This window comes from Hesperophylax consimilis, chromosome 15, assembly GCF_061612785.1.
Source record: "Hesperophylax consimilis isolate HC1 chromosome 15, BYU_Hcon_1.0, whole genome shotgun sequence".
Classification (NCBI taxonomy): domain Eukaryota; kingdom Metazoa; phylum Arthropoda; class Insecta; order Trichoptera; family Limnephilidae; genus Hesperophylax; species Hesperophylax consimilis.
The window spans coordinates 19,201,087-19,226,603 of record NC_142850.1 but is presented as its reverse complement, the minus strand read 5'-3'; the positions used below and the strand labels follow the sequence as shown (position 1 = coordinate 19,226,603).

General features: G+C 34.9%; 1 protein-coding gene across 1 annotated transcript; it reads left to right on the top strand.

Annotated features, from left to right (window-relative positions):
* Positions 1-121: 121 nt before the first annotated feature.
* Rga (CCR4-NOT transcription complex subunit regena) lies at positions 122-25,517 on the top strand. Its single transcript, XM_089640027.1, has 6 exons — positions 122-678; positions 5,642-5,938; positions 13,028-13,196; positions 17,463-17,702; positions 18,779-19,148; positions 24,638-25,517. Exons 2-6 carry the CDS (start codon positions 5,645-5,647, stop codon positions 24,846-24,848), a joined length of 1,284 nt encoding a protein of 427 aa, XP_089496153.1. The 5' UTR covers positions 122-678; positions 5,642-5,644; the 3' UTR covers positions 24,849-25,517.

Here is a 25,517-nt window from a genome sequence, read left to right as displayed (position 1 = left end):
ATATTTATTGCACAGTACATAGCCGCTATATCTAAAATTTTCTAAGTTTTAGATATTTCAGTCATTTTTATAAATGTATGAATACGGAACTTAAGCCATAGATTTTGATGTTTCCGGCGTAAAAAATATGGCCACTACGATTGTTTTAGTTAATGTGGCGTTTAAGAGAATTTAGTCATTAAAGCATCAAAGTTTGTACAAAAAATGTGTTATTTAATGTAGTTTTATTAGTTAATGTTTAAAGAAAAATCTGGGTTCTTGATGAAAACATTTTTTTGTGTTGTACGTATTAGGTCGCAAATTGCTCAGCAAATTGGAGTCAACAAACTTTTGTTTATTTAATTTATCATTACTTGTCATTCCTTATTAAAGATATCTTTTTTGAAAAAGTGTAAATTTTTATAAGTCCTGTAAAAATATCAAAATCCTAAATCGACTATTATGAGTGCAATCACGAATTGAAGTGTTCGTAGTGTCCGTGAGGCTAGGTCGCCATTGTTTGACAATGAACATATAACCATGAAATTTTTGCATATTGGTGATTAAAAGAACTGTGAAAACTCGTTAGCTCAAAGCTCGAAGATTTTTGTGTGCCGGTTCCATCCCTTGATGAAGAAGCATTCCGGATCGGCAAGCAGTTGGAATCTCACTATTCATCAATAGCAACTCCGAACAGATGTATTACCTCATATTTCTTTATAATTTAAGCATTTTAACCCTTTATTAACTCATAAGTATAACCCCTTCTTTCACACCTATCCAAAGATTGCAAATTCATTTAGAATATAACCTCCAAAATGTCAAAACTTCACTTCAAAATCTCTCGTTTTTCTGCCCCAAATCTTAAAAAATGCGTAAATACGAAATAATTTCCAATAAAATGCTCATTATCTTTTCTCGTATATCTATTTCTGACGTTTTATGTCACCCAAAGCATTCATGTTTTGTTCCGACCTATCAAATGACATTCTGCAAACAAGGTTATATTTTCGAATTTTTACTAACAGATTGATAATCTGTCTTAATGAATATACTGATGACAAAAAAAACATACGCTATTTGCGTCATCCCAATGGTACGAAACATTCACAATAATTATTGTCAAAATTAGAAAAACTTGTCCCTTATAACTGAAGAATTGATGATGGGGTCTAATGGTAATCTAAATTATCTGGTCTTGCTAGTAATTTTATTTAAATTAAAATTCTACATTCCTCAGGAATGCTACTTCAAAATTTTTCTACCTTCCCCGATTCTGACTATTATTTTTCTTGTTACGGCTTTGACACGTGTTTTATAGTAATATTTGATTGGCAGGGCTGATGAAATATAACCTTTCTGTGGATGAAGGTCAAATAGCTGAAGGACCAATACTGCTATATCCACCTAACGGTATCGTTTGACATGGTTATGCGTTTTTATTATAATACCATAATATGACATTATTTTATGAATACATTTATCAATTAAAAAACAGTTTGAAAATGGACTTAATTATAATATCAATGGCCTAGCGCACATATGTGTAAAGTACAATTTAAAAATTCAATTTATAAGAATACTCCAGGTTAATTATTTGGAGATGGTAAAGTGAGATGAATGAAAGATGTTCTGTAGGTATTACAGTGTTTATTGAGTCAGTGTAGATGTTGCGATAACTCCGAACCGATGCTCGGCGCACGGCTGTGCGTGCACGGTACGCTGGACGGCCTCCCGTTGTCAGTTGTAGCTGGACGCTTGAATGGTACTGACTGAGTGCTTAAGACTGAGCAGTGCCGCGACGTAACTGCTATATATATGAACACTCGCGCCTGTTAAAATCGAGAACCTTTCACAAGTAGATAGACTGGCGGCTTAATTTTGTGCGCTGCTCTGGAAGATATCGAGATTTCGGATGTACTATGAATGATTCTAGTAGCGGACCGCTACAATTATAAGATTAAAGCAAAAAAATTAATATGAATATTTGCTTATTATCCATTCTAGATGAAATAAGTAATGTAAATTTCCCACGGTAGATGTTTATCTATTTACAAAGTAAACTCTTGATAAATGATTTACAAAACACTTAATTGTTTTTACTTAAAACTGTGCTTAACACATGTGTGTGATAGGCCATCAATATTATGTATCAAATAATATATCGCATATTACATTTATCTATTTCATTTGACCACCTGTTATATATTTTTTTATAATGTAAAATAATTTAGTTATTATATAATGTTGGATTAACTCTAGTTGCATTAAATATCCCCTTTTTTCAGCCAATAAATAACCATTTCTTATTGATGAAAATTTAAATTAATTAATTTGGTAACAATAATCAGAATCAATATGATCTGTAAAAAACGCCCTTAAAATGAGATTTTTCACAATAAAAGTGCTATAAAAATAATCTACTTACTAAGAAGTTGTTGCATTCCTGTTAGTTCAAACCCAAACAGTTAATAAATTTAAAAAAAAAAACATAAATTTTTTCCTCTTACTACTCTAGAATAAGAAGATTAAAAAAGTTACCAAATTTTTCTCTCTGGGAGTAAAATTGCCTAAGAATAAAAATAATTAACTAGTTTATAGGTATTTGCCTTAAAATACAAATTAAATTTGAATATCAAATCAAGTAAGATAGTTTCACAGAATTTGAACAATTCATCAAATTTCGAGGTTAATTTTCAAGTTCTGTGAAGGTTCATTTCAAGTTCTGTTATAACTTCAGTTCTGTGAAGCTACTGGCCCATAGTGATTTGAAAACAACTTGAATAGAAATTTAAATTTAACTTAATAATTAATTGGCCCTTAATAATTTATCTTTTTTACAAAGTTTTTCTGCAAATAAATATTGACTTTCTCCGTAGTCAGGTAAATGCTTTATAAATTAATTTATTTTATTATAACATTGGTTGTAACGATCTAATTCATTACCACCATCGATGGCGTTATAAATAAACTTGGCTGTAAATTTAAAAGCATGCCAATATCAAGTTAGTGCTGAGAAGATTCGCCGCTTCTCTAAATTGAATTTTAAGATTCATGTGAAAGATGAAAGAATGCCTTTTTAACCACTCAACTTCCAATAACTCAACAAATTTTTTGACAATTTGGATTTATATTATAAACAGTTTGACATTTTAGGCATGGAGTGGTACTTTAGGAAATCTATACTAGTCCCAGCGAGAGATTGTATGTGACGTCATCGTCTTTTTCACATCGCATCTTCTGTCTTTTTCGTTTTCGTTGCGTGAGAAGGAAGAGGACTAACATTGATGACATAATGTCTGAATTTTCTCTGAAGATTTTGCTTTGGGAATCGACTGGTTGGAATATAAAATAAATATGTAATGGGTTTTCAAAATATGTCAATGATTGCCAACCGACATTTATTTTCTGAAGTAATTAATATAATCACTTCATTAATAATAAATTGTAAAAATACTTTGTGGCACCATTTTTAATTAAACAATTAGTTTTAACCACTATTTTTAATGACAATGGTTCCTTCATCAGGATACAAAGTATTTATTTAACTTAAAATAGTCCCTGCGTTCAGTGGTAACTATAAAATGTTATATGCTAATATAAAAATCCCACAAAATATAGCAAAATAGATATAAACTAAGTACAGGACGTATTTATAATTACAGAAATTAAAAATTACACTTCATTTATATTAGTCGGTATGTCTTCAACTTCAACGCATTAACGAGTTCTATAGACTGATACACTCAGTAGTTGGGTACATCCTAGTGGGTCACGGAATATGCACTCCGTCTCGTTCTAGCGGCATGGTAACAGACGAGACAGCGCGTATCACGTGATCCGTCTCAACATGAAGCAGTGTGATCAGTGGCGACGTGTGATAGAAAAATGTATTTTTTGTTTTTAATTGTAAAAAAATATCAATATCAATAATATACAGCAAAATGACATCTACATTTTTTAATCTAAAAATGCTCAGGAATTGCTGGCTAATATCCTTTGCATACATGTTCTGTATCATTCTGAATTCGCCAGCCATCTTTTGGTAACAAATCATTCTTCACCTCAGCCCTCTGGCATATTCTGGAAGAAGGTTATTTCCGCTTAGCAAAAAAATCCAAATAAATTATATATTTCTGAATGTATCTGAAAACTAAAGATTGTTTTTGAAAGGTGATAAAATACGCTTTTAAATTTAATTATTACAAAAAATAAATAATTATATAAATATTAAATTTTTTCAAAAACATAAAAAAAATGGCTTAACTTACTAACGGTAACTAAAATTACTGGTAATGAAAAAATATATTAAAACACATGCATTTAATTAGACATTGTATTACAAACATTATCGTCACCTCACTTTTTTTATCGTTTCATATAAAAATAATTAAATTAATTCACGTCGGATCTTTTGGTTTCATAAAGGTGCACATTTTAATTCTTCTGTGGTTAACTTTTAGATTTGAATATAAAGCATGGTGTTTCCTCTTTCTAACACCGTTTAGATCATATTTCTAATCATGATAGTAAGGGAGACAACGATTTTTTGAGACCACAGGAGTGGTTTCCAAAAGCAAACAAATTAGCCCGAGTGGTTTATATAATATTTTACTTCTTCGTTACCCACCACTTATCTGCCTTTATGTTGAAGCGTGGAAAATGATCTGTTATAACATTCTATTCTGTTGAAAGTCCACTAAATAAAGACAAATAATATGCGTGATCTCCAGGGTCGAAAATTGGAGCAGTCCGCTCAGGGCGCCAACTTGCCAAGGAGCCAAGGCGATAATACCTAACACGTTATTACGCTGTACTCAGTGTTCTTGAGGTTTTTACTAGAGCCAGGCGCCGTTTGTCTCAGGGCCGGCCCTGGTGATCTCATTTCGCTTTACTTATTTTGTAGCATGATAAATGACATATTATCTCTATCTATTCCATCCATAGACGTGAGGACCGAAAACAACCCCATACCCTTACAAATTACTTATTTGAATAAAAGAAATGTTATAATTTTCTATTACATCCAAAGTCATGGTGACTAAATAAAATATCTGATCCAATTATATATTACTTATTCAGAAACAAAAACTTTATGTTTTATAACTTTCGTTTCCATCCAAAGTCACGACGAACTAATGCAAACGATTCCAAAGCATTCATTTTTGAATGCAAGAAAAATTGTGTTCTAACTTTCCATTTCGTCCAAAGCCGTGGCGACTGTATACAACCGATCCATTACTCATCACTTATTCATGCGAGAAAAATAATGCGTTGTAACCTGTAACTTTTTTCTGTACTCATATCTATTCGGCCAAATATGGTTGAACTCCATCCGAATTATTTTAAGCCATTCAGTCTGATCTGCGCTATGCGGTTGTGGCATTTGTGATCTATCAATGGCTATCCCGTACGCGGATGACGTATATGTGAACCTTGATGTTTTATTTAGTTGACACTTTGTGCCAAACCGTATCGCATGTTGCGATATTAAATGATTTTCATGTTGCTAAAATTTTGAATTGAAAATATCTTTATATGTTATCAAGTCATTGTGGTTTTATCGCATACATTAATTTGTTATTTCCCCTGATTTCTTTCTCTGTAGTTCCTTATATAATCAATTTAAAATGTTTAAAGTATGGTTCTGTGTGCATTTCAGGTTATGGCAAACTTAAACTTCCAGCAGCCACCTCGCGCCATAGCGGCGGGCAGCCTGGTGGGGCGGGGAGCGGGCTTCGGCGGCGGGGGCTTTGCGCCGCCCCCCCTGCCGCCCCCCTCTGCCCCCTCGCAGGCCGTGGCACCCCCCCAGCCTCCCCCGCCAGCCGCCCAACTGCCTCCTGGGTCGGGGGCCTTCAGCGCCGCCCACAGACAGCAGGCCGCCCTTTTCCAGCAGAAAGCGTTTGCAGACAGACGATCGCAGATAGGCATGCCGGCAATGACTAATTCTAATAACATGGTATATATTTACAATATTTACATATTGCATCTCACTTATTGTGTTACATTACAGCTTTGGTATAGTAAATCCGGACATACAATCCGGTTTACCTATACCTACCTACGTAGTGGTTTTATGTCAAGTTCTTTACTATTCTGACATTACAATAACAATAAAAAATAAAAAATAAATCATATTTTAGCTTTCAAATTTACAGTATCTCATTCGAATGAGAATAGGGAATTCTCTTCACACCAAAAAATCACTTATTATTAATTATTCACATGTAGAAACACTTCAGACACAAGAATACATAGTTTTTATAATTTTAAAAAATCATTTATTAAAGTTATAATGACTTTAAAAACAGACGCGAACGAAATATTTCAATGCAGCTAAAAACGCCCGGTGATTGATCAAGCGTTCAAGGGCGAACGATGACGTCACTGTTCACCGGCCTGAGTAGATCCTGCAAACCAATGGCGGCGGCGGCGGCAAAGGTGTGACGTAGCAGTCAAAATGGCGCATGACCGTTTTCAGAGCCGAAATAGCACGCAATTTTTAAAACAACTGCAAAAAATTGAAAATGCATTTAAAAAAAAAGAGGCACATAATAAAATAATTATCTTTATTAAAATAAATTATTTACAAAATGCACGAGAATTCCCTATTGGACATTGCTCCATTCCTTCTCACCTTTTTAAATTTCTCATGCTTGACTCCCCAGATTGTACATTCTGTGTTCTAGAAGTGGGAACTTTAGAACACTTTTTTGGTTGTTACTTTTTTAACAAATATCTTCACTTCTATCAAGCCTTATCTAAAATTGTCTGCCCCCCTGTTCAACATCTCATCTCTTCTAAGTCTGAACTTGACTCCAATCTTCCATAGAATTTTGTAATTTGCCTATTTAAACAAACGTAATACATAAATTCACCCTCTCTCGTATATCCACTTGAGCGATTGCGTTAATATTTGACACATTAAAAAAAAATTACCTCCGAATTTTAATATGGAGATATTTAAACTGATTATAGTGCTATATAGCCGATGAATTCACTTGTATTTTACCGTTCATCCCATATTTTTAAGATTTATTAGAAAACCCGTAAACTTTATAAACACAAATTCTGCATGTTAGTTCCTTTGAAATTGCAGTGCGTGGTACTTATTCGGGTCAACATGGATATTTTATACTTCTGTATGTTGGCTACGGCCTATTTGATAATCTAAGATACAAATATATATTAGAAGACTCAATTTTTAATCGTTAACAGCTGATCATAAGTTTTGAATGAAAAAAATGTATGGAATTTGGGTTCGCGAGTTGTCAAAATTGAATTTATAAATTAGGATATTTAATACTAATAGAATTACATTAGAAAGATACATTTACTGTCTACAATTATCAATAAGAATAATCTCGAGTCTTGCATTATTTAGTTCAATTAATCATATTACACCGTCAGCCTCTTTCACAAAAGACAGGAGTCGGAGAATTCACACTTTGTGTAGAATAAAAGCCACTATTTTTTTTTATTTACATGATTAAAAACACTTTAGATAATTGAATTACAAATACACTGGTATATAAATACGTAATAAAAATCAAATATAACAAACACTTACTCCGTTTTACCAAGCGCGCTTTCGAGAACAAGCTCTTGTTAACGTGAGAATGTTACATTTTTAATGAAATATCGCCCATCTGCAGTACTCCTGTCTGGAAAGTTGATAGTACTCAAATGTATTTTGTCTCTCCTGCACAATTAGAGTCTTGGTGTTTGGCAGTATTGTTTACTCGTCGATGATATGTTTTATTTATTTATTTATGTCTATTCTTGAATACACGTTTTACAAATTATTACAGTGGTTTATATTGCAGTACAGAGAAAAAAATACATAAAAAAGGTATAAAAAATGAAGAACATAGGTTGATTTAGGTAAAACTGTGTGTGTGTGATATTATATGTAACGTGAGTATGTAGAAGGTTAGTTCAGATTTGTATTTCGAAGGGCTGAGTTAAAGATATACATACATATATAGGCGTGTTAAAACAAAGACGGCATCCTCCGCTTCTTTTTCTTTTGAGTAATACACAATAAATGTTTTTTTTTGTACTTTTCCCACACTAGAATATAATTTTTGTTAATAAGTGTTTCCATAAGTTCCGCTCTATTTATATTGTTATTATGATTAGTTGGTAAATTATTGGGTTATTTTCAATGAATAGATCGATATTGTCACTTTTGTTGTGTACAGAGATTGGAGACTGTCAGTTTTGTGGTGCGCCCTTGAGGTGATTTTCTCACAAAAACGGTGCTATACTAATAATCCAATTATTATTATTATTTGTTGCAAACACATGCGGATTTTGCCGGTGTCGTTAGGAAATGAAAATGCCATTATTTTTAGGTTCACACTTTGTATGGGGCGGCCGTGTTGAATATTATATTTCTGGATCTCTGATTTGCCCAAACAAATACTGCCACGTTTGTTCTGTAACCTGAAGGAGATTGCCGTTGTTATTGCGGAACTAAATACAATAATTCAAAAGTGTATAGGATACAATAATTTTTGTTCCCAAACCTTTGTAGCTTTCAATGGTATTTTTGATTCTCTATCCATCGCCATATCTAACTCATTTTAGACCAATGGTGGAGATTGCCGTCTTCAACACGCCTCATATTAAAATATATTCTCATACTAGTTCCCTCTAGTATATCTTGGCCCGTCTTTGTTTTAACATGCCTCATATTAAAATATATTCTCATACTAGTTCCCTCTAGTATATCTTGGCCCGTCTTTGTTTTAACATGCCTCATATTAAAATATATTCTCATACTAGTTCCCTCTAGTATATCTTGGCCCGTCTTTGTTTTAACATGCCTCATATTAAAATATATTCTCATACTAGTTCCCTCTAGTATATCTTGGCCCGTCTTTGTTTTAACATGCCTCATATTAAAATATATTCTCATACTAGTTCCTTCTAGTATATCTTGGCCCTTCAATTCCATCAGCTTCTTTTGTATGCCATGTTTGTCTGGTATATCCCGCTCTTTACATTGTGTGTACCCATTAACTTTATTGGTGCCCATTAAAATTAGGTTAAGTTAGGTAGAATTAAACACAAGTTGTTAGTCAAAAGTGCCCAAGTTTTTGTGCAAATCCAGTAAAACATACTTTCCATAGGTCTTTAAATACATACATGCGTGTAGTTGTAGATAATGTGCAGGCAAAAGGAATGAGATCTCTAGCCAGTTTAAATCTATTGATATGCTGCATGTGCCCTGTAGCACTATTTGACCCCTTTAACCCTAGCCATGTTTAAAAGATTTATGAGTATTTTCTGTATTTATAGTAGTTGTAATGAGAATCATTTTTCAATGCTGCTTTTTCATATGTCAAAGGCATGTAAGTCCATCTATGGATAAGACACCTGCAGTTTATATCAAAAATGGATTTGGTAAATACATTATTTAACTTAGGTTTTTTGCATATCTGCATGTCGGAAATTGGAAAAACATTTGCAAAGACTTTCTTATTATTGAAATTTGTCCACATTCTCTTTTGATGGGTTGAATAATTTAATTGTACCTATTGGTAGTACTTATTTATCATAATTCAAATAATGGTTTCATATTGATAACTCCTTTCCCTCCGGGCTTTAAAATATTTTTTCCTAAGTCCAAACGACAAGGTGAAATTTCATGGGATTTCGGAATGCTTCCGAGGTATTTTAAATGTGCTAGATATTTCTTATTTTTGAATTTATCGTAAAAAGAAGATCTTTGAAAAGATTGTATTTGAAATAAATATTGAATTTCCAGATAATAAATCAAACATGAAAATGTTAGCAAAAAACCTACCGAATTATTTTGACTCTAAATGTCCATCATTTTGAAAAAATTTGAAATTTTCAGCGATATCGGTCGACTACTTTTCAAGTTTTGCGAGCACAAACATACGCAGGCTGAATTTGTATATATTACTAGATATTTATATATATAGAAGATTGTAATGTTACCGAAGCAATATACATATTAAGCGTGCAACATTGTTAAATTTGCTTAATCTGCGTGTTTAATATTACTGCTTATTAATAATACATTCACAGCATCATTAGTGAAGCAATCATCTGATGTTATTATAATAGATCATTGGTTGGATTAGAGGTTGGACGGAAGTTGCTTCGGTTGTTGCTCCCGGAATACAGAGTATTCACCTCGGTCGGTTGGTCTCACGATGGTTGCATTGAACTTTAAAGCATCATTAATGTGGAAAAGGAATTGTGTAAACATATTACTATGACTTTACCGAACCAAGAATTAAAATAAAATAATGATTTTCGTCAACTACATGAGAGATTTCCTGAGAGTGTTTAAGTCTTATCAGTGAATATGGGTTAGGATATGCATGCCAATTTTATCCCCCCGGAGCCCAATTGCATCCTTCAGTTTGAATCTGCCAAATGCTAGCTTTAAAACTTCCTGAATATTATGACAAATGATGTAATTTGCGTTGTCAGATTGCTTACCAAAATTTCTCTACATTAACACATCGCAAGTGGGCAAAAACAGGATCCCGTTCGAGAAAATGGATTTTGCTTTAAACCGCTAATAATCTTTATATTTGAATGATTTTTTTTTACACAGTAGTCTCTACAACACCCTAACTATAAAAGTACTGCCTAAAATTAAAGCCCACTTTTTAATACATGTGTAAAAATGTATGTATTTTATTACATTACAAAAATATTGGTTTTCACTTTCGCACAAAAAAAAGTACAATATCCGCATCTCCAGTGCCATAAGTGCAAGGATTTACTACCCATTTAACAGGTTTAGTATAGTTCCCTTTTGAATAAATATTCTTCTGCATAAGAGGCCAGAAGATAAGAAAATGAGAGACTTGTATCACATTGTTTATACAAATACATATTTACCATTATGTATATGTATATGTATAAACAATGGGACCATTACAAAAAGATTGGGAAACGATATTCATACAGAATTATCAGACAGAAATGCCCTTCCAGCCATTCAAGTAGGACAAAAGAGTTAAAGGTAGAACTACCCTTCCTGCCGGAAGTGTGTTAATATTTTGCTCCCATAGAAAACTTTGTGAGTATGTATTTTTTTTTAAGTTTACTATTGATCCTACCACTAGTTATTACGCTATTACATAGTGCAAAATATATTGGTTAGTGCACAAGCTCAAGAGAGTGTTAACCGGTCAGCAACGTAAGCAGATATACACGATAAAATAACGATAGCAGTCAAGTACAATAAGCGTGTTTACACGTCAACGCGTGTGTTTCCACAAAAATCGTCATAACTCCGTTATTCTTCTAGTGACATCCCTAAAACAAAAAGTAGAATATTCGTATTGAATGAAGCTTCACATCTCTATTCAAAGTTATCCATAGAAACCCGTAAAAAGACCTACTCAGTGGAAGCAAATTTTACCCGCCAAATCGTAAAACGACGCCAAGAAAGCCGTTTGACGTGCCGACCCGCCTCGCAAGTTTAATTATTTTTTTAAAAATATATTTTGTATGAAATGGTCAAAAAGTGAAGTGACAGAATTGTTTATTGTACATTTGTACGATGAAATAAGTGTTTTTTTTTTACATTATCCGTGATTTTAGTATCGTTTTTACATAAAACATTACAGGTGAGTCATTTTTACAATTTTTTCATGTTTCCATTCTAAATTTAAATATTTACAAATGTTAATATTTATTTATGATACAACAATTTGAAAGCCTATTTTGTAACCTTTCTAAAACAGTTTTTACTATTCGGCTCCGTTCAGTAATGTTTCATTTATAGAGCTTTGATTGTGAGGCGGTAATAACACAACGTTTTCGTGAAATTGACATTTCGGTAAAGACATCTTAGCTTCAAGTTCGCGAAAAGTCGGAGGGGTTAATATTCGTAATCATGTATGTTAAACAAATACATACAGTGAAATTTTTGTGAAAATGCTCTTACACCAAATTATTGGTGCACTATCATTTTGCTCATATTTAATTTAGCTTTTGTGATTCAGTATCTTATGACCCCCAAATTAGCTACTAGAAGATATCTATAACCACTCAAAGACAATACAGTCAAGTTCGTTTATACATAATAAGATATACGGCATCAGTAAATTAGGCTATTATTATTTAGATTGAATTTATTTTGTGTCAGTGAGGAGAGATCTAGAGTCTCGCCTCATTGATCCGATTTTCATCGCTGCCTGCATTTTTTTCCTTCTAAATTTGGTAAATCTTTGTAATTTTGTGTCTTTGCATCAGTAGTATTTCTTATATAATTATTTTTGTGTGTAATGTACAAGGAATTTAAAATAAAATTACTATCGCTAATTTAAAAAAAAAAACCGTTAGAGATAATTAATTAACTTTGGGTTTGAAGAAATTGCCAATATTGCATATCAACTTAAAATAGCGAAGAACGTCATCTAAGGTCACTGTGACTGCCAAAATTGCAGAATTGGCAATATCGCGCAATCAGAATTGAACATGTTCTAATTGAATCATGCAAGTGTTTAAAAGTTGCTACGTACCTAATTGAGTTATTATTTGTTAATGTGGAGATGGTATACAGATAGTTCCCGTGAGCACTCAGACCGTCTTTGCTCTCAAGCAAGACCATCTTCCCACGAGGGAAGTTGGTTTCAGTTTTCCTCTCCTGTCCTTGGTTCCCCGAATGCCCCAAGGGAAAGAGTCTACCAAGGCCTCTGCTCTCCTCTCCATTCCTCACTCCCCAAATGCTCTTAGTTTTTTTGTTGTTTGAATGGTTCATTTTTGGTCCCACCAGTATCTAGGAAAATAGAAGGTTAACCCCAGCAGAGTGCTGGGGTAATGTCTAAATATGTATAGATGAGACCCTGTATCTCTGAGCCACCGTTCCTGACACTGTTCGCCAGAGCCACACCTTAGCTGGGGATGGCTGTTGCAGGTTGTATTTCTACTACCTGAGCGATTAGTCGCAGAGATTTCAACGCTATGTGTGACCAAGGCTGAAATTAACTTGAATGCCTGTATTTATCAATAATTGATGTTTTAATGTAGATACTAATTAAAATTCTAGGTGGGCGTGCGAGGCACACTCCAAGGCGTGGTGCTGGGAGGGGGTGCAGGGGACGGGGCAGGAGCCCCCCCACTGTTGGACCCCACGGAGTTCCCCTCGCTGACGGCGCGGGGGCAGGGGGATCAGCCCCACCACCACAGCGTGCCCCCGCCCGGCTCTAAGCCATACGGTGAGTCTATCCCCCATCCCAAACAACCAACCCCCTTTTCCCTTGTTTGAGTTGATGCAAGATTTCCTTAGCTTTTACATTATCCTTTATGTAACATAGTTACCATTATTATACATACATAAAATGGCCACATATTGAAATTATAGTATTAAACTACAATATTGTATGCAGTTAGCGTAGGGGGACCTGTAGTGTAGATAGTGTGCTTGTTACTTCCTCTTTTGATCACCTGCGCAGATAAGAATGTCAAGTAACATTATGATAACTGTCAGTATCTCCTGTATAATACAGATATTCTCCTATGTACACTGCATCATGTATCACTTCAATGTAAAAGCCTTTTTAGGTGTGTATATATAAATAAATAAATAAATGATGTTAACATTATCAGTGATGTTATTTGTTGACTTGATATTTCTTTATTTCTCAAGTATGCTTTTAGGTTTTGATATTTTCAGCAAAATATTTAGTTTTAGAGGCTTATTTTGAATGATAAATGAATGATAATGTCCAATTATCATTCATTTATAAGGGAGTTTTTTTTTAATGGTACGCAAGCCCTGTAATTATAATTAATTTATAGGATTAATTCCTTAGATTTCTAAAATAAATAAAAGCATGGCATTTTTAACCCTTTTCCTGCAATTTATCATCTAATAAAATTTTGTATGATTTTGCTAATTTTATGTATAAATTTGAGATGCCAGGGAAAAATAGACCAGATTTATATCTTTTTTAAAAGAAAAATTAACTTTTCTGTGTTTCAAATAACCTGATGACACTTTAAAAACTATTAATTTATTAAGGATTTTACATATGAATAGTAAAAATTATATTTTAATACAGTATATTATTTATTATACATAACTAAACTGTCTCAGTAACAATCATTTGTGATAAGTTAATTTAAGTGATTAATTAAAGATGTGCACTGACTCTGGTATAATTATTTCCCTCCATATGAGGAATACATAGTTAGTCAGTATTAAAGCACTGGTCTCAGAGAAGAAGAAAGCATGGTTATGTCTGATTGCGGCTGGCAGTGCTTCCAGCGAAGAGAAAGATCGAGCGAAAGAAGTATATAAGGAATGTAAGAAAAAAGTAAGAGTTGGAGTGAAAGAACGAAAGAAACGCCTGGAAGAGGAAGAAGGAATGAAAATGACAAACCATTTCCAAGAAAACATTAAGTTGTTTTGGAAGGAAGTCAAAAGGTCCCGGTGTGGCCCTGAAACCGGAAGCATGAAAGTAATAAAATCGAAAGATGGAAAAATGTTGACGAATGAGGAAGAAATAAAAGAGAGATGGATGAAGTATTTCGAGGAAGTCTTTGAAAGCGAAGTGAGTGACAGTGATTCTAGCGGCGAATCAGATATGAACGATGATGGACTGAATGTTACCGAAATTAGCATGGATGAGATAGAAAGATCAATTAAGTGTATGAAGAATGGTAAGGCTGTCGGTTTCGACAATATTGCTGCTGAATATTTTAAAGGAGGTAGCCGTATAATTCTCACATGGTTGTGCAATCTTTTTAACCAATGTTTAAAGGAAGGTTACACGCCTTTAGATTGGAGAAGGGCAGTGATCATGCCATTATACAAAGGTAAAGGGTCACGTATGGAATGTGGGAATCATAGGGCTATTAGCCTGCTAAGTTCAGTTGGCAAGCTGTATGGTAGAATTTTGATTGAAAGGGTAAGAAAGGAAACAAAGGATAAAATATGGGATGTGCAAGGTGCTTTTATGAGTGGAAGGGGGTGCATGGACCAGATCTTCTCATTGCGTATGCTCACCGAGAAGTTTCTGGCAAAAAACCAGAAACTTTTCTGTGCCTTTGTAGATCTACAAAAAGCATACGACCGAGTCGACAGGAAAAAGCTATGGAAGGTGTTGTCCAAGTATGGAGTGAATGCGAATCTGACTCAGGCAATTGCGTCTCTATATGAGGGAAGCGTTGCATATGTTAGGGTGAACGGTGGTTTTACGGGGTGGTTTGATATCACAAAAGGTGTTAAACAAGGCTGCGTAATGTCACCGTGGTTATTCAATCTATACATGGATAATTGTATGCAAGAATTGAAAGATGTGGGATTGGGCGCGAATTTGAGTAATCTGAAAGTATGTTGCCTGTTGTATGCTGATGATGCGGTGCTGATTGCTAATAGTATGGATGATCTGCAGTCTCTCGTGTCTAGGATGAACGAAGTATGCGTGAAGAATGAGTTAATGATGAATGGAAGTAAGTCTAAAGTAATGGTATTTGAAAGAGAAAGTACGAAAACAGTGTGCAATATAGTTGTGAATGAGGAATACTTGGAGCAGGTGGATGAATTTGTGTATTTAGGAAGCATGTTTACGAGAGATGGGAAGGCTGACAGAGATATTGAAAGAAGAGTAAATGCAGGTAACTCCATTAATGGAGGACTGAACGCAGTTGGCGCTAGCAAAAAATTGTCCAAAGAAGCGAAGTTAGCAGTCCACAATGGAGTGCTGGTACCTACCCTGATGTATGGAAGTGAGGCATGGAACTGGCAAAGGAAGGATGAAAGTAGATTGAATGCTGTTGAAATGAGATCCCTGAGGCGTATGTGTGGTAAAACCATGTATGATCGTGTGAGGAATGTGGATATCCGCAAAGAGTGCAAGGCTGATGTAAGCGTAATGAGTAAGATCAAGAAAGGGACGCTTAGATGGTTTGGGCATGTAGAGCGAATGAGCGAAGAAAGGAGTGTAAGGAGAATATACGATGCAAATGTGAATGGTAGCAGAAGTCGGGGACGCCCGAGGAAGACATGGCACGACCAAGTGAATCAGATACTTGAGTCGGGCCATGTCAAGAGTCAGAACAATAGAAGAGTATGTATGAGACGATGTATGAATGTGAATGAGGCAAGGAGTGTGTGCCAAGACCGAGTTGTTTGGCGGTCCGTCCTCTCTGCCTACCACTGCGGGGAAACGGCGTGATGGTTAGTTAGTTAGTTAGTCACAGAATTTGTGCACTGAAATAAATCCCGACTTCTAGTAGTGGAACCCGTTATTATGTTAGCACATAATGATAGTTCATTATACGCGGAAGATGTTACTTGTGCAATGATGGCGGTTTTAGCTTGGAAAGTATGTATATTCTGCATGCTGAAATGCTTTTCACGAATAATATTTATAGTAGTATCTTGAAAGTCCTCAATCAGCGGAAGTGAACCGCATTAAAATGTCATTTTCTCAAGATTAAATTCTTGTGTTGATATTCTTTTTATCAGCACCAATTGAATGGCTATTCAATCGACAGCCGTTAATAAACAGTGGTCTCTTTTATCAATAAATATAATTAATATTACAAAATAAATCAATAGATAAATTTCTATATGTTTAACGTTTTTTATTTACCTAAAGTTTTGTCAGTGTTTGAAGATATATTTAGCACGTCTAATGTATCAAGGTTCAGACTCTCTCTGCAATATGTAGCACTTATTAGCTTCAGTCTTGATTTCTTAGTACAATCATAATAGGTTTACGAGTTCTTACATAAACGATTTTTTTTTAATATTAGAAATAAACCAAATTTAGCATTATTTTAAAGCATGAAGGAAGAAAGTTAGTTATCTGTATGTACATTGTAAGCTTATTTTTGAACAATGGTCTTATGAATTCAATGAAAGCTTGCTAATAATAAGTGCTTTCCTTTGAATCATTTATGTCATTGTTTTCTGCTTGTTAGAAATATGTATATAAGCTAGGTATACATAGTTACATTGACCTGCAATAGCTGTTTTGACTTTCTAATGCATTATTCAGAGGGCGAAACAAATGCCAAGCATAAAAAATATTTATTATAAAATTTTTATTGACATGAAGTTACATAATATCATGATTGATTTTTGGAATACCATGCCATGTTGCGCTTTCTCCTATTTTCAAACATCTGCCCTGATGTTAGATACTTGAAGGCTGTCGAAGCGTTGGCTATATATAGGAGAGGGAAACACAACATGACATAATACTCTAAAATCAATTACTGTAATTCTTTTGGCCGGGAAACCTCAAATCATATCTGAAACAAAGTTCTGCAAAATAAACACAAAACTGTTTTCATAGTTTCATTACTTTAATTGAAGGTTTTCATGCAGGTTTCGCTTGTATTGGAGAAAATAGTTATTCTAATTGTGATGAATGTGTATGATGGTTGAAGTTCCCCACTGCAGTGGCAAGTGCGGGCCCGGAAGACAGGCCTTCATACTTATAAAATGTCAGTGATGTTTTCCCTACCAGTGGGCATGGTGAAGCAGCCGACGGCCGAGCAGAGCGAGTTCACCATGTCCTCGGAGGACTTCCCCGCGCTGCCCGGCACCTCAGTGGGCGGCGTGGCGGTGGGCTCGGCTCCCCCGGCCGGCTCGCAGGCGGGATCCTCGCAGCTGCAGCTGGAGCCGCCGCTCAGCCAGCAGCACGCCATGCCCTCACTGCAGCACACCATGGACCAGGAGAAGAAGGGAATCCACACCTCCCCTGATGGTAAGTCAGTGAGATGAAAAATAAGGAGCAAGAAATTCTTGTTTTTTTTGGTAGTTCTGGATAATATATTTCAAACATACTATCCTTGAAAGAACAATACTTTCAAACATACAACATTGCGAGTTGAAAATTATTGCGCCTAGCCGGCTCCCTCAAGAGCGGGTAAGGTTGCTTACTTCCACTGTCCGCATTCTTACCGCTTTCAGTTTACGTTGATTCCTTACCGGCCTTTCAGGTCATTAGAATGCAATTCCAACTTCGCCCACTCAGTGTCACAAACAGCTGTTGATGCAGTATCAATTTACTTGAGTCTGTGCCGTATCTTCCACGCACTTTCTGTGCCAGGAGATGTGAATAGACCTTGAAACCTGTTTTCACTATTTTTTTCAATCAAAAGATCAAATCATTACAAATCATTTGCCCAGTTAGTAGTAGCTGGCTAAACCCTCCATTATTGCATAAGCAACTTCTTCCGCTTATCATGATTGCAGTAGGCGCTTTTCAAATATTGTCAGCTTATTCGTAACCTGGGAATTTATTGTCTTTAACCGATAGGGGCCGACAAGAAATTTCATTAAATAAATAAATATATATTTTTGTTAAAGCCAACGCGTCGACAATACAATACTTGAAAAAACAATGTTTTTTCTTTTCTTTAACGAACCCAGCCATATAATAAAGAATAACACTAGAAGTGCCTTCCACACAGATTTTAAATTTAGCCCAATGACCCAGAGCTCTGTCTCACTTACTTGTCTGACATCGTAGATCTCCACCCCATTCGAATTTCTTAAACAAAGTTTTGTATTGAAAATTTAAACCTCGATTAGGTAAATATTTGGATTACAAAACAAAAAGGCCATTTTTTGTGTCATTCTTTATTCCATGATTCCAATAGAGGTAGTATCCAAAGGCAAAATGAATGTATTTGCAATTGCAGTACTTTATATTGTGCGTGGGCACGATTCTTCAACACTGCAAATCCAGGGGTTAAAAAATATATATTCGCTCTGAATAATTTATTTTGTACTGTTTCTAATTGTGATAATGTATTTTGTAACTTGTATTAATAACAGGCAAGGTGACGAACATCCCCAGCTCTATGGTGCCGAACCAGTATGGAATCGTCGGCCTGCTGACCTTCATCCGGGCGGCCGAGTCGGACCCGGAGCTGGTCTCCCTGGCACTGGGCCAGGACCTGACCACGCTGGGCCTCAATCTCAACTCGCCTGACAACCTGTACCTCACATTCGCCGGCCCCTGGGCGGAGGCGCCCTGCCGGCCTCAGGACATCGACTACCACGTGCCCCCCGAGTACCTGATCAACATGTCCATACGTGAGAAGCTGGCACCGCTCAAGCTCAACCGCTACAAGGAGGACCTGCTCTTCTACCTCTTTTACTGCTTTGTCGGGGACGTGTTGCAGCTGGCTGCCGCCTCTGAACTGTAAGTGAATCAGCAAGTGATAGCTATGGCAATTTATAGCCTGTATCAGGGTGGTATAACTCCGATCGAAAATTGGAACTGAAATATTGTGACGTCATAAAATTGTCTAACTATAACCACCAATGAAACACTTTGAAAGTCTATGGAATAAAATTTCAGAGTTTTTCATTGGTGTATAGTATAATAAGTAGGCTCCGAATGAGAATTTTACTGTCTATATATTGACATATATATAGTTTTTTAGGACTAATTTGTTTCACACAAAAAGCCCGAAGTTATCGATCTAGTAAGTGGTTTATTTACAGACTGGACTGTCATTTCCATTCGATAGTTCGTAATAATAATAATATTTGGCTAATTTATATAGCGCCGTTTTTGTGAGAAATTATCTCAAGGGCGCTGTAATGGCTATGTTTGTTTACCGCCTCGATGTACGATTGTTGTTTTCTGCTTCAAAATGTTTTTATTTGATTTAATTGTGAGAAAAATTACTAAAAATGAGAATTACAGAATACAAAGGAGGATTGGTTACTTAAGGTTAAACACGACGCTCGTTATATTCTACGTGTTCATAGATGGTGTTAACACCCTTTGCAAGGTTATTACTTTACAATATTAAGACAAATTATTTGTTTGCACCCATACATATTTCAATCCAAAATCATCACTACAATATTGTATTTGTATGTCTTTCCAGATTAAAAAAAAAATCTTGTAAAATAATGTGGTAGTTATAGTCCGACGGAGGGATTTTTTTAGATAAAATTTTTAAATGATTGTTCAATAATTTATAAAAAAATTGACTCAATCAATACTGCTAAATTATTTTACAAGATTTTATTTTTGCAGATTGGATAATTTTTGGTGATGTTATGATGCTGACAATGGTTTTCGTCAGTAGTCCATTTATACTCATAAAAAATAATGTTAATTTAAAAGATTTTTTTTTCATCATATAACCTTTATAATAATTTTTCAAATTTACTCGATTTTCAGCTCGTGCAGGGGTATATGAGCCCCTAATTCATCTAAAGTTATCCACTTCAAATGTTTGATTCAATTAATCCATTATTTTGCCTTTAAAATCTTTATTTTTTATTTTATTTATTTATTTAACGCCCAGAGGGCTTTTACATGGTTGGTAGTATAATTTTAATTTGACAAATACTTTGAAACATAAAAAATAAGAATAAAATTACATTTGATAAAAGCTATGCAACAAGTCATACAAACACAAGAAACAAAAACAGAAAATTACAGCTATTTGTTGGTTTACATGATGTGTTTAGGAGTATTGCTGAAATAAATGTTTTAAATGATCCACAAAACTTGCCAAGTTGGTATTGAATATGTCAACATCACCCAAGTAATGATTTCCCATGGCGTGAAGTCGTATCGGAGAGTGGGCAATGTAGTTACGCTTATGTGTGCTGCTGTAGAATATTGTATTTTGTCGTGTTGTTATTGTGGGTGTATGTATGTTTATAAGTTGCAGGAGTTCACAACAGTCGAATTTAGGACGGGTTGTTTCGGAGAATCTGAACAATTCATCAAATTTCAACGTTCATTTTCAAGTTCTGTGAAAGATTTTTTCAAGTTCTGTTTTTATTTCAGTTTTGTCAAGCAACTAGCCTATAATGATATAAAAACAGAACTTAAATAAGTCTTTCACAGAACCCGAAAATGAACGTAGAAATTTGATGAATTGTTCAGATTCTACGAAACAACCCGTCCTAAAATTTGATGAATTGTTCAGATTCTCCGAAACAACCCGTCCTTAGAGTTAAGTATTTTGAATAAGAACATTAAATCGTTTATTTTACGTCTATCTTCTAATGTATGTATTTTTAGAGTATTTAATAAGAAATCGTATTTTAAGTCTTCGACAGGGATATTTAATTTAAAATTTATAAAACGTAGAAATTTTTTTTGTATTCGCTCAATGTTGTTAATGTGAATTTTATAAGATGGAGACCAAACTACTGAGTTATATTCAATTAGACTTCTTACTAGAGATACGTATAATAGTTTAATGGCTTGTAAAGAATTAAAGTTTTTAGTTGTTCTTAATACGAAGCCTAGTGTTTTCATACCTTTGTTCACAATTTGATGGATATGATTGGTGAAACTTAGTTTTTCGTCCAAAATCATTCCAAGATCTCTCATTTCCGTGACTCTTTCTAAAGCTATGTTATTGATGGAATATTCGAATAAAACAGGATTTTTGTTTCTGAAGATAGTCAAGGTTTTGCACTTTACTACATTTAAAAATAAATTATTTTGAACTCACCAATCTCTAAACTTACTAATATTTGACTGTAGTATATGGCAATGATTTATATCAGTTATTTTCTTGTATAGTTTGACGTCATCTGCAAAGAGCAATACCTCGACATCGTTGAAGCAATTGGTTATATCATTGATGAAAATGAGGAACAAAACAGGGCCAAGGTGGTGACTACCTTGCGGTAGGCCACTGGTAGCCCGGAAAGCTTTCGACATCCAAGATTTTATTTTAACAAACAGTTTACGATTTGACAAATACAGTAGAACCTCATTAATTCGAAATCCACGGGACATCAAAAATCAAATTTCGAATTAACGAATTCCCACGTAATTCGAAATTTTATGAAAAAAAAAAAAAAAAAATACGCCGAAAATCGATTTTCTCGGCCGCCTCTTCAAATCCGGGTGGAATTTTAGTTGTAAATTCGTATTAATACCAATTATTATTTATTTTCGCGGCCGATTACCGTAGCAGCGGGCCCTTTAAATTTAGATAGTCGCAATAAATTCGTAAAAATGCTATATATTTCCGCGTAAATCGAGATTTCGCTGCCGATTTCGGTCGCGGCCTACCCTTTAAATTGAGATATTCGCAAAAATACGATATATTTCCGCGTAAATCTAGATTTCGCGGTAATTTTCAGTCGCGGCCGGCCCTTTATTTCAAATATCTGAATTTAAATTCGTAAAAATATGATATATTTACGCGTAAATCGAGATTTCGCGGCCGATTTCCGTCGCAGCGGGTCATTTAAATTCAAATACTCGAAATAAATTCGTAAATATACAATATATTTACGCGTAAATCGAAATTTCGCGGCCGACCCTTTAAATTCAGATATTTGGTGTAAACTCGTAAAACTACGACATATATCCGCGTAAAACGTATTTTCTCGGCCCTTCAAACTCGGATATTCGAAATAAATTTGAAAAAGTACGACATTCCAGTGTAAATCGATTCAGATTTACAAAATAATAATACTAATTAGGACGATGTATAACCACGTAAAAATACATTTTTGGCGTTTTACCGCCACGGCTGACTTTTAGATTCAGATTTACGAAATATTATGATTTATTTTCCCAAAAATCATTTTTTTTCGAATTACACGAACAAATTTTCGTGCGCGGACAAAAATAAATTTCGAATTAATAATTAACGAATTTCGAATTAAAAAATTTTTTGTTTTAAAAAAATTTTTCTGCGGAAACTTTTTTGGCGAAAATTTCGAATTATCGGGGTTCGAATTAACGGGGTTCTACTGTAGCTACTAAACCATTTTAGCATGTTATCCCTTATTCCTAGAGCAAATAGTTTTTGGATTAGTAGTTTTCGAGTGAGGATATTTTGATGAAATTGTTTCGATGTCTTCACAGTGGTTTCTATATGACTGAGGGTCAGAAAGTGGTGGTAGATAGGCCGTTCCAAATATAATTTTCTCGAGAGGAGTCATTATTTGTACAAAAATATGTTCGATGTTATTGTGTTTCGTGGTTAATTTTCTTGCTGACAATTTCTGTTTTATTGCAATTAAAACTCCTCCACCTCTTGACTTGGAACTTGATCTGACGTTCCTGTCGCAACGAAATACTTTGTAGTTAGTAAGACCGAGTTCAGTCGATTTGATTTCCGAGTTTAGTCAGGTTTCCGTTAGTATAATGATGTCATGATGATGAGAAAGTAGAGCTGCTTGTAGGTCATCGAGTTTTGACAATAGATTTTTATGGTTCTGGTTCGGTTAGGTGGGATTTCTTGAATATTTTTGTAACTTCGTAGTTTTTTGGTCGATTCGGCACGATTCGGGGGGTGGAGTTAATGTATTTTATGGTGATATCTTCACCATTTTCTTTCCTTTTCTCCGGCTGAACCCTCAGATCGCTCAGAAATTTTTGTTGCGCCGGTGTTGAGTCGGGGTAAATTCTGACATTGTTCTTGAGAAGACTTTGTTTGCTTAGAATATTTCTCGATTGTGTTGAATTTTGTAGTTCTATTTTTATTGGTCTAGGCTTGTCATTTAATAATTTTCCAACCCTATAAAATTTAGAAATATTTTCATTTGCTGAATTGTCAATTACACCGATTATACTGGTGACAGCTGCCTGGTCATCCAAGATCCTGCCAGCTTCTGTCGCTTTAATGCTTTCGGGCACATTGCAAATAATAATATTTTTAGATCGCACTTGTTGTTCATTTCATTTCCGAAATTGCCTCGCAAATACTAAAGTTATTTTGCGAAGGATTTGCTCTAATATCCTTGTATGCACGCAGTTCACCTTCTAAATTAGCAGTTTTGGATGCTACAACTGAAGACATGGTACTTATGGCACTTAAAATTTCACATGCAATTGGGGAAATTTTAGAGATTTGATCCTTGTTAAATTTGTTGGCCGGATTAAAAAGTACTTTATTTAAGGCATTGACAGCTATTTCTGCTTTGGAGATGAAATTTTGCACATCCATTGTGAAACATTTAAAAATTCACTATTCACTGCTTATCACTGTTGGGAGTCGATGATTTGTTTTTGCTTTTGTTGACACAGTACACAAGCACTTCCAATGCTAAATACTGCTATGTTAGTAAATAAGTGCTGCTTGTTAATATTCGATAATATTTATGTGTAATAATTCACTGTAAATAGTTTAAATGTTTAATTTTGACAGGAGTAGATCAAAATATGTTTGTAATGTCAAAAGAGTATTGTAGTTATCTTTTGGAAACACAAAGTTGACTGCATTATTATGATATTATGACATAAACCTTAAATTGTTTCAAATGGATTAGAAAACATTTGTGATTTGACATAAACATATAAGTTTTGAAATATATATTCAAATTTTTTATGCAAACACAAAAATGGGTTACATTTTATCGTCTAAACATGATTCATTTACGAAATTTCATAAATTATTCTCAAATGGCAGTTGGATCCAAAGAGGTTGGTTTCATAGAAGTGTACATTTTAATTCTTCTGTGATTAACTTGTAGATTTGAATGTGAAGGGTTGTGTTTTCTCTTTCAACACCGTTTGGATCATATTTCTCACCATGACAGAAAGGGACACCATTCGAGCTATTCCCAAAAGCTACCAAATCAGCCTGAGGGGCTACACTTATTATTAAAAACATTGATTTGGCTAATATTTTCATCGTTTCATGTTCATATATTTAGTGGGGTAGTAACACGTTTGTTTGTTTGTGGCAGGTACAACCGGGAGTGGAGGTATCACACGGAGGAGAAAGTGTGGATCACGCAGGCCCCTGGCGTGGCCACGCTCGAGAAGACAACCACGTACGAGCGAGGCACGTACTACTATTTCGACGCACACAGCTGGCGCAAGCAGACCAAGGAGTTCCACCTGGACTACAGCAAGCTGGAGGGCCGGCCGCAGCTGCCCGCCCACTTCCACACGTAGCCGACGCGGCACAGTGCGTTACCAGCAACGGTCTACGCTCATCACCTGAACTTTATTTCCTGATGTGTAGACGGACTCCTACGTGTTACCACTTTACATTGAATATGTTTAAAATTGACATTCGAATATATTTTTTGAAATGGTTATGTGACGGTCGATGGCTTAATTGTTTTCCATATGTGATGATAGTTTTATCCATTTTTTAACAAACGCAAAAAAATATTTAAAAATACTCAAAATTCTCTTAAAAGTTTTACGTGTAATTCCACCGTCTGCGATGGTGTCATCATTCGGACATCAACAGTAGCATAGTACTGTGGTTACAATGTCTGCTAATCAACAAGTATGGGACCCATACCATGGACACATTCACCCACCACCTATAGGATATATATGTACAACGATAGTGATTTTTGAACGAGGGACAAGTAATGAGCTCTGTATGTATAAGTGTATGAAGTTTTTCCCTTTCGATGTCAACAGCATTGGGAAATCAAAAATTCGGTAAACCAATATTATTTTTATTGTTTTGCTGCGACTGCCTACTTTTCTTTTGCTAATTGCCGGTTTAGCATGCCCCCACCCTACGGGCACAGGTAAAGCCGGCCGTTGGTCAAATAAAAACTATGAATTATATCAAGTGACTTGTTTCAATTTAAACCCCCACAA

What these genes read in the sequence shown, in the direction of transcription:
- Rga (XM_089640027.1), top strand. Translation starts at nt 5,645, where the DNA reads ATGGCAAACTTAAACTTCCAGCAGCCACCTCGCGCCATAGCGGCGGGC. An exon ending in TGACTAATTCTAATAACATG is followed by an intron (nt 5,939 to 13,027) that starts GTATATATTTAC and finishes TTAAAATTCTAG; the next exon opens with GTGGGCGTGCGAGGCACACT. An exon ending in AATCCACACCTCCCCTGATG is followed by an intron (nt 17,703 to 18,778) that starts GTAAGTCAGTGA and finishes TATTAATAACAG; the next exon opens with GCAAGGTGACGAACATCCCC.